The sequence below is a fragment of the Orycteropus afer genome, unplaced genomic scaffold (genome assembly GCF_000298275.1).
Source record: "Orycteropus afer afer isolate SDZICR_OR568_19922 unplaced genomic scaffold, OryAfe1.0 scaffold00558, whole genome shotgun sequence".
NCBI classification, from domain to species: Eukaryota; Metazoa; Chordata; class Mammalia; order Tubulidentata; family Orycteropodidae; genus Orycteropus; species Orycteropus afer.
In genome coordinates, this window is record NW_006922145.1 from 992,858 (window position 1) to 1,002,620 (window position 9,763).

A 9,763-nucleotide genomic window follows, 5' to 3' on the forward strand; every position below is an offset into this window, starting at 1 on the left:
ACCCTGTGGGGCAGTTCCACTCTGTCCTCTAGGGGCACTGTGGGTCAGAATGGACTCCACAGCAGTGGGTGTGGTTTGGGCTCTGCTTCTGTGAAAACTGACAGCCTTGGAGACCCTGTGGGGCAGTTCCACTCTGTCCACTAGGGGTGCTGTGGGTCAGAATCGACTCCACAGCAGTGGGTGTGGTTTGGGCTCTGCTTCTGTGAAAACTGACAGCCTTGGAGACCCTGTGGGGCAGTTCCACTCTGTCCTACAGGGTTGCTATGAGTCGGAACAGACTTGAAGACAACCACTTTGGTTTTGACAATGTCTCCCACAAAGATTACAGCTTAGGAAACCCTATTGGGCAGTTCTCTGCCACTTGGGGTCATCATGAGTTGGAATTGACTTGATAACACCCAACAACAACTAACTGACGATTCTTGAAGTTACTGTCAAACAGCAAGTGGTCAGTGAGCGTACATGTCTCCCAGGAGAAGCCTAGTGTCCCTACGGTATATTCCCCTCAGAAAGTAACGTTTTTCCTGTGTCCTTTCGAAGCTGTCCACTCTTGTGCCAGTTTGAATCAGGTGGAGAAAGACAGATTCTGGCATATGTGTAGTTGTTAGGTGTGGTCGAGTCAGCTCCAACTCATAGCGCCCCATGCACAGCAGAACAAAACACTGCCTGGTCCTGTGCCAGCCTCACAATCCTTGCTATACCTAAGCCCAGCATCGTAGCTATTGTGTCAATTCATCTCGTTGAGGGCCTTCCCCTCTTTCGTCGACCCTCCACTTTGCCAAGCATGACATCCTTCTCCAGGGAATGGTCCCTTCTGACAACATGACCCAAGTAGGCGAGAGGAAGTCTGGCCATTCTCGCTTCCAAGGAGCATTCCGGCTGCACTTCTTCCAGGACAGATTTGTTCATTCTTCTGGCAGTCCATGGCACTTCAATGTTCTTCATCAATACCACAACTCAAAAGCATCAATTCTTCTTCAGTCTTCCTTATTCACTGCCCAGCTTTCACAAACACAGGAGGTGAATGAAAACACGACAGCTTGGGTTAGGTGCACCTTAGTCTTCAAAGAGACATCTCTGCCCTTCAGCACTTTAAAGAGATCTCTTGCAGCAGATTTGCCCAGTGCAATACGTTGTCTGATTTCTTGACTGCTGCTTTGATGGGTGTTGATCGTGGAACCAAGGAATAAAAAATCCTGGACAACTTCAATCTTTCCTCCATTTATTGTGATGCTGCTTATTGGCCCAGCTGTGAGGAATTTTGTTCAGTCATGTTGTCAGAAGGGGCCATTCCCTGGGGAATGCAGTGATGGGCTCAGGTATAGCAAGGATTGTGAGGCTGGCACAAGACTGTTCTGTTGTACACAGGGTCCCTATGAGTCAGAGTAGACTTGCTGGCAACTAACAACAATAACAACGTAGGGGTGCCGAGTCGGAACTGACTTGGCAACACCTAACACTTGAGAACAGAGGTCTTCACATGCTCTCATGTATTTTTAATGTCTGTAGCGTACATAGTATGTACCCTTTAACATTTCTAATGGTGGTTCCATGTGTCTTCTCTCTTTGGCTCTTGATCAGCCTTTCCATGGATTTATCAATTTTCTTCGTCTTTTTGAACAGTCACTTTCGGGTGTGATGATTCTTTCCTTCATATTTTCTTTTTTATGCCTTTTTTCTTCCTTTATCTCTACTGCTTCCTTCCTTTTTTGTGATGGATGCTTGGGTCACTGCTCAATACCCTTCTCTCATTTCTGTACATACATTCACTGCTACACATCTCATTCCAAGCATGCATTTATTTGCAGCTTATAAGTTCAGTATCTAGTATTTTCATTATTCTTCAGGTGAAAGCATTTTCCACTTTGCATTATTATTTCTTCTTTGACTCACTGGTTAACTGAAAGTACCTTTTTTTTTAAATAATACTTTTTTCCCCCCCTCAAAGTCTACACAGCCAATTAGGTTCCATCTCAATGGTTACATTTTCCGTTGTCTTACTTATCCTTCTCATTCATTCTCTTTGAGATATTTCACTTCCAGTACAGAATGTGCTTCTAAATTATATTTTGTGACTGATGAGCTTAATTTCACTGATTAGAGAATACACTGTGTATTCATCTTTTCAGTTCTTTGAACTTTGTTGACATTTGCTTTACGACTTAGTTTATAATCAGTTTTGCTGTTACTGTGTTTTTGATCCTTACGCAATATAACTCACTGCCATCGAGTTGATTCAGACTCATAGCAACCCCAACAGGGTTTCCACGGCTGTCAGTCTTTCAGGGAGCAGACTGCCTCATCTTCTCCCATGGAGCAGCTGGTGGCTTTGAACTGTGGACCTTTTGGTTAGCAGCCCAACGCTTTACCCAGTGCACTACACAATACAGTTTAACAGAAATAACGTATCAACCTACACTCCTATAGTTAGTGTGTGAAGAGATTGTGGTCGTGAGCAATGCTTACAGGTCTCTGTAACTCAACTGAGGTACAAGACCAGAGATGTTGAAAAACGATATACTTTTGGGCCAGTTCCAAAATACCAAAACCAAACTCACTGCCATCACGTCAATTCTGACTCATAGTAACCCCCATTGTGTTTCCAAGTAAATCTTTATGGAAGTAGATTGCCCAGTCTTCCTGCCATGGAACAGCTGATGGGATTGAACCACCAACCTTCCAGTTAGCAGTCAAATGCCTTAACCTCTGCGCCACCAGAGCGCCTTACTTTTGGCCGATACTTACTCGTAAATCTTGACAAGCCAGAATATTGTCAAGCCACTTATACAGGTAACCGTCTGGAGAGAGACCCACATTGTCAAAGACAGGGCCACAGCATAACACGGCCGACATCGCCTGAGGGAAAGCCAACAAGACATGGAAATGAGACCTGGAACATGAATGTGTTCACCTGACTGTGTAAAACTTAGCCATCTGATTTACAAACGAGGACGGCCTTTCAAAACCATTCTTTTCCACAATATTTTAAAAGCATTATCTAGTGGATTCTAGGGGAAAAAAAAAATGGCTTCCAGATTTCACATCTTTTTCTAAGAGTTGAAAACCATGGCTGTTGAGCCTTGAAATCTGACCAATCCAAATACGGATGTGCTCAAAGTGTAAGATACACACTGGATTCTAAGACTTTGTATAAAAAAGTGAAATGAGTATCTCATTAATAAATAGCTATGTTGATTACAGGTTGAACTGCTAATATTTTGAACACACTCAGTTATGTAAAATATCTCAAAATGCACTGCTGTTGAGTCGGATGCAACTCATAGCAACCCCTCCTTGGGTTTCCAAGGCAGTATCTCTACGGAAGTAGATTGCCCAGTCTTCCTTCTGAGGAGTGGCTGGTGGGTTTGAACAGCCAGCCTTCTGGTTAGCAGTCAAGTGCCTTACGCACTATGCTACCAGAGCTCCTATTACTCAAGAAAATAAGTGCAAATTAATCAATTTAGTTCTGGCCATGTGATTTTGTGATTATAACAAATCTTTACAATGAAAGAGTAACATATTTAAAGCAAAATGACCACTGCCCGGAATTTAACATAAACTTTTCTTTAACAATTTCAAGTGAACGAATTCTGCTTATGAGATGAATGTCTTGTCTCAAATTTGGCTCCAATGCGGACTATTTGATGAATGTACTGAAATGACAAAACCGGAAAGAAGAAAAACTGATGCCCAGTCCTTGGTCAAAGGTGTCAGAAGATCCAGAAGGTAAACTTGAGTTTAGGGGCCACGGGGAATGGAGAGGGAGGCAGGGAGGGACACGGGGAGCTGGGGGCAGGGGCGAGAAGGGGCAAGCCTGATGAGCTTTCCCATCAGCAGGGGCATCTGAGCATCCGGGCGATGGTTCAAGGCAGCTCCATGGACTCGGAAGCCAGCCCAGGAGGCAGCATCTTAGGGTACATGCGTCAGAGCCAACCCACAGCTGAACTTCCAAAGGAAGCCGGGTTGTAAGGAATTACACTTGGGAAGATTCTGAACCCAGGAAACATGAAGAGTGATTTCTGCCAACCTTCTAGGGTAACAGGAAGCTGAAGAGAGGCCATGCAGCTCTTGGCAGGCTTTGAACTTGAAGCACCTATATTTTTAAGGTTGGAAATTAATTGTCAAGGCAGTGACTTTAGGGGTGAAAGAGCAAAAACAGGGTTCTCATACAGGACGGACACTGGACGAAAGCAGGAGCTCGGAAAATGTTTGCGTTTTGATGTTGCAAGCCCAACTGAAATAATTATTTAAATATCTTTTTATCGACCCATCTATATATGTGTGTGTGTGTGTAGCGTGGAAATGTTAGAGGCATTTTCTGCATTTATATTTGTGTGTGTATCACTATCATCAAAACAAAACAAAACTCACTGCCATTGAGTCGGTCTCGACTCACAGCGACCCTTCCTTGGGTTTCCGAGGTGGTATCTCTACGTGCCATGTATCATGCCATATTACACTGTAGCAAATATCAAATCAAATCACATGATCTCACACCGTGTGTGTATTCCATTACATCACGTATGATGTCATATATTGTACCGTATCCTATCCCATCACACTTTAACGTCGTTTGAAAGTCACGGTGGTCAGAATTTAAGAAAAGTGACCGTCAACCCGACAGAAGTCATGCAGAGAGTAGTATGTCTGACCTTCAGTGCGCAATACTGGTATCTTGTGATCTGATGGTTTCTGTCGCTGTACCGGTCCAGAGGAGTGAACATGATGCTGAAGGGACCTGCCCACTGGCTAAATAAGATGAAGAGATGGTGACGCAGGCTTTGCTGGGGGAAAAGGAACCGCCGGTGGTGAACTGGGGAGAAAGACAAAGACGCAGACTGTGACAGGCGGCAGGGCAGAGCGGGTCATCCACTGCGCTGGCCCGCATGGATCTGAATCCTGGGGGAAGGAACAGCGTCGCGGATCAGCTCAAGTTTTCTTTTTAACTGTTGTTGGAAATCTACACAGCAGAACACACCAACTCAACAGTTTCTCCACATACATTCCATTCTTTGAGTTGTGCAACTGTTCTCAACTTCCTTTTCTGAGTTTTTCCTCCCCCATTTCTGGTGGCATAGCCTCCAAGGCATTTGACTGCTAACCCCATGGCTGGTGGTTCAAACCCACCAGCCACTCCTCAGAAAGAAGACTGGGCAATCTACTTCCATAGAAATACTGCCTCGGGAACCCAAGGAAGGGTCGCTATGAGTCAGAACTGACTCGGTGGCAGTGAGTTTGGTCTGATTAACATAAACTCACTGCCCCCTACGTTTCCTCTCTAACCTTCCGAATTGCTGTTGTCAGTGTGACCCCTTACTTATAGTTCTTTGAAAAAGCACAGGGTTCAAGGCAAATTCTTCACCAATTAAGCTAAATAACCGTCTGGTTTTAAGAAGTCTTCAGGGATATTTTTGGTTTAAAGTGTAAAGATGAGCTCAGGCAATCGTTCTGGGGGTCCTTCAGCTTCAGGGCTTTACAAGCCTGGAGTCTAGCTCTCCTGTCTTATGGCAAAGGAGGTGGTTGTTCACAGAGGCAACCAGCCGCACATCCCACAGCCTCCTCCTCCCGACTCTCTCTCTTCCCTCTCTAACTCAAGTTTCCCTGGGTGAGGCAACAGGTTTTCAAAATTTAAGACTAACTTTCCTTTCAAGTGGGTTCTTTCCTGTTCCTCAGTTTGCACACAAAAGCACCGGGACACAGAGTGGGAGAGAAAGAAAAAGAGGCTGCAGACACCAGTGCGTAGGAATCCACACCACTTTCCACTCAGCTGCTGCTTGGATACAGTTTTGTTGACAGCTGCTGGTCTTTAGGAAGAGCTGTGAAATACAACACGTAGACTGTCTATTTTAAACACGTATCAAAAAATACCCCCAAGCCACACCCACTGCTGTGGAGTTGATTCTGACCCACAGCGCCCCTAGAGGACAGAGTGGAACTGCCCCACAGGGTCTCCAAGGCTGTCATCTGTATGGAAGCTGAATGCCTCATCTTTCTCCCTCAGAGTAGCTGGTGGGCTCAAACCACTAACCTTTTGGTGAACAGTCATATGCTTTAACCTCTGCACCACCAGAACTCCTCTTAAACAAATATACCTCCATTTAACTGAAGAAATCAATTCAAACCTTAATTAGTACGGCCTTCAGGGATGAGAGGGATTGGTAAGATAAAGCTTATATAGCATCAAATTAATGAAACTCTAGAAATGTTCATTGAGTTGTCACTTTTTGTAATTACACCAAAATTTTTTTTATTAAATCATCGATCTTAATACCACATTGACCAAGTTTCATTCTTTGTATTTCTATTTGAGAAAGCTTCAAACCCACTCACCTGTTAATGTAGTATTTAACCAAGCATAAAATTAAGCTACAGGAAAACCTGTGAAAGCCAGAAACTGGGGAAGGCTAACACCTGTCAAAGGAAAACTCAAACATTTTCCAGTAACTTCCTCCTGTGGCTTAACTCCCAGGCCTACAAGCTGAACACCTACCCCAGGGAGATGCACCCCTTAGGACAGTCAACCGTGGGAGATCAGAAGGGCAGTATTTGCACAGGGAGAAGGGCAGGGAGGCAGGAATGCAGGGGCAAGGAGGACACAGGGAAGGGGTGACCAGGGAGGAGGTGGGAGGAGAGCTGTTACGCTGTGGGAATTGTAACCAGTGTCACAAAACAAAATGTGCATGAAATGTTTAATGGAAAAGAAATCTGCTCTGTAAACTTTCACCCAAATCACAAGTTAAAAAAATTGTCCACTGAAATGAGCGAAAGAACAGTGGTAAGATGGCACGCTGCCAAGGGCGGAAAGCCTGTGAGAAGACGCTGGAAAATAAGGCTGTCCTGTTGAGTTCCAGTTCTCACAGGTTTCACCGCCAAAGCGATTCTGTTTAATGTGTTGACTGGTAGCTCTGACTCGTAGTGACTCCCACGGGTTTCTGAGGCAGTAAATCTTTATGGAAGTAGATTGTCCCATCTTCCTTCTATAGTGCAGCTGGTGGGTCTGAACCACCAACCTTCTGGTTAGCGGTCAAATACCTTAGGCACCGCGCCACCAGAGCTCCTTGATTGGGGAGACAACGCAGTCACAGGTTAGCTCCATGAGACGTGAAGAAATGTGTTTTTTTAAAATAATCGTGATTTGGGTGAGAGTTTACAGAGCAAATTCATTTTCCATGCAGCAGTTCATACACATTTTGTTTCCTAACACTGACTGTAGTCCCCACAGTGGAACACCTCTCTTCCCACTTCCTGCCTGAGGTTACATCTTTCCTATGTCCTTCTTTCCTATGCATTCCTGCCGTCACCCTGTGCAAACACTGCCCTTCTGTTCTCCCGTGCTCGATCCTTCTAAGGAGTGTATCAACCTGATGTCAATGTTCACCCCATATGTCTGTCTGTTGTTTGGCTGGAAGCCACAGGAGTGAGTTCAATTCCAGACCTGAAGGGTGACTAGGGGTCACGGTCTGAGGGTCTCTCCGGGCTCTATCAGACCAGTCAAGCCTGGTCTTTTTATGCTTTAGAGTTTTGTTCCATGTCAGAAACGCAGACTTTCTGAATGCACGTTCCCTCTGAATTGCTTGCTTCCCCCACAAACCGCAGGCTCACTTTCAGATGGGACCCCAAACAGTGAGAGCATGACAGGCACCCGGTCACGTTTAATTCCGACTGTTCCCTTTCCAGCTCTGTGCCGAGTTACCGCAGGCTGTTCTCTTACACACTTCCAAACGCGCTGAAACTGGTGGGAGCTGGACCTCCGAGGAACTGCCTTGTCGTTCTGGGTCTTGCGAGCCTTCCGGCTTTGCCAGGATGCGCTCTGACCACTTTCCTATCACTCTATGAGCGGGAAGTCTTTGCGTTTTCCTTCTCTGGCAGGGTTCCGCCTAACACAGGTTCTGGCTTTCACAGGTCGCACTCTACCTCAAAATACATACAGACTGCAGTCCAGACCCGCGCACAGGCCGCCTGGGTTACAGAGGAAGCAGAGACAGGCGGAACACACGTGGCTTCTCGAGTCGGGAAAGGAACGGGCAAGGAGGCATCGCGTACCTGGAACACACTGGATCAAGTTGGCGACCATGGCGCTAAAATGTGCGCGGATATCTTTCAGGATCTCTGCTTCCTTATCGTTCTCAGCTTCTAGGAGCATGCGCGTCAAGTCCACATATTCCAAGAACAGAGCACCGAGGGCTAACGTGTCTCGCTCTAAGGCCCCGTTAGTGCTGGAATGAAGGAAAGTCAGGCTTTTAGGCTGCGGGTCTTAACGTCAGAGCACCGTATTTCCGCACACAGCACGCCCGAGTAAATAACGCGCCCACACACACAACGCATGGAAACTGGCATAATGCTCTCACAAAAATAATAGCAGGGTGTGGTTGTGCAGCTGGCAAAAAACGTGTTTCAAGAATGTTATTTGTGTATAAATTCGGTCGTGCATGCTTAACGAAAAATAAGACCCACTGTCAGAACTTCTCATTAAATTTGTTCCTAACTCATCAATATTGGACATAAACAGGATTGGGAAATTAAAAATAAAAAAGGCAAGTTGTTTGAGACTTTTAGGAGCAAATTTAAAAGTGATATGTTAAGTAGAAAGAAAAAAGAACACAGAAAACAAGAAAGGGAGGGAGACAAAAAAGACCCCTCAGATGAGGAGAGCGGCTGGGAAGGATTTTGATCCCGCCTACCTGTCACTTATCACACCAGCGTCGGCCAGAAGTTCAAAAATCCGGAGCAGCTGTAGCCTTAACAAGTCTCGTCGCTCTCGGCGTTTCTTGTTCTGTGTAGACAGAGGTGTTAATGCCACTTACAGACTAACAGGCAAAACAGCAGTAAGGCTGCCTTAAAAACCCACCAGTACTAGGTAGATTCTAACTCATAGAGAGTCCCATTGGGTTTCCCAGGCTGTCAATCTCCACAGAAGCAAAGCCCAAGCCACACCCACTGCCATGGAGTCCATTCTGACCCACAGCGCCCCTAGAGGACAGAGTGGACTGCCCCATAGGGTCTCCAAGGCTGTCAATCTTCACAGAAGCAAAGCCCAAACCACACCCACTGCTGTGGAGTCCATTCTGACTCACAGCGCCCTAGAGGACAGAGTGGAACTGCACCACAGGGTCTCCAAGGCTGTCAATCTTCACGGAAGTAAAGCCCAAACCACACCCACTGCCATGGAGTCCATTCTGACCCACAGCGCCCCTAGAGGACAGAGTGGACTGCCCCACAGGGTTTCCCAGGCTGTCAATCTTCACAGAAGCAAAGCACAAACCACACCCACTGCCGTGGAGTCCATTCTGACTCACAGAGCCCCTAGAGGACAGAGTGGAACTGCCCCACAGGGTCTCCCAGGCTGTCAATCTCCACAGAAGCAAAGCCAAAACCACACCCACTGCCGTCGAGTCCATTCTGACTCACAGCGCCCCTAGAGGACAGAGTGGAACTGCTCACAGGGTCTCCCAGGCTGTCAATCTTCACAGAAGCAAAGCCCAAACCACACCCACTGCCATGTAGTCGATTCTGACTCACAGCGCCCCTAGAGGACAGAGTGGAACTGCCCACAGGGTCTCCCAGGCTGTCAATCTCTACAGAAGCAAAGCCCAAACCACACCCACTGCCGTGGAGTCCATTCTGACTCACAGCGCCCCTAGAGGACAGAGTGGAACTGCCCACAGGGTCTCCCAGGCTGTCAATCTTCACAGAAGCAAAGCCCAAACCACACCCACTGCTGTGGAGTGGATTCTGACCCACAGCGCCCCTAGAGGACAGAGTG

At 46.5% G+C, this 9,763-nt stretch overlaps 1 protein-coding gene across 1 annotated transcript in view; it reads right to left on the minus strand.

Moving 5' to 3' along the window:
- Nucleotides 1-9,763, minus strand: part of FRY (FRY microtubule binding protein) — a 571,437-nt gene that overhangs the window by 218,036 nt on the left and 343,638 nt on the right. Inside the window, exons 26-29 of the mRNA XM_042782984.1 lie at nt 8,682-8,773; nt 8,044-8,216; nt 4,653-4,813; nt 2,746-2,856 (exon numbers count right to left, since the gene is read on the minus strand). Coding sequence (XP_042638918.1) covers nt 2,746-2,856; nt 4,653-4,813; nt 8,044-8,216; nt 8,682-8,773 — 537 coding nt within the window. The remainder of the gene's footprint in view (nt 1-2,745; nt 2,857-4,652; nt 4,814-8,043; nt 8,217-8,681; nt 8,774-9,763) is intronic.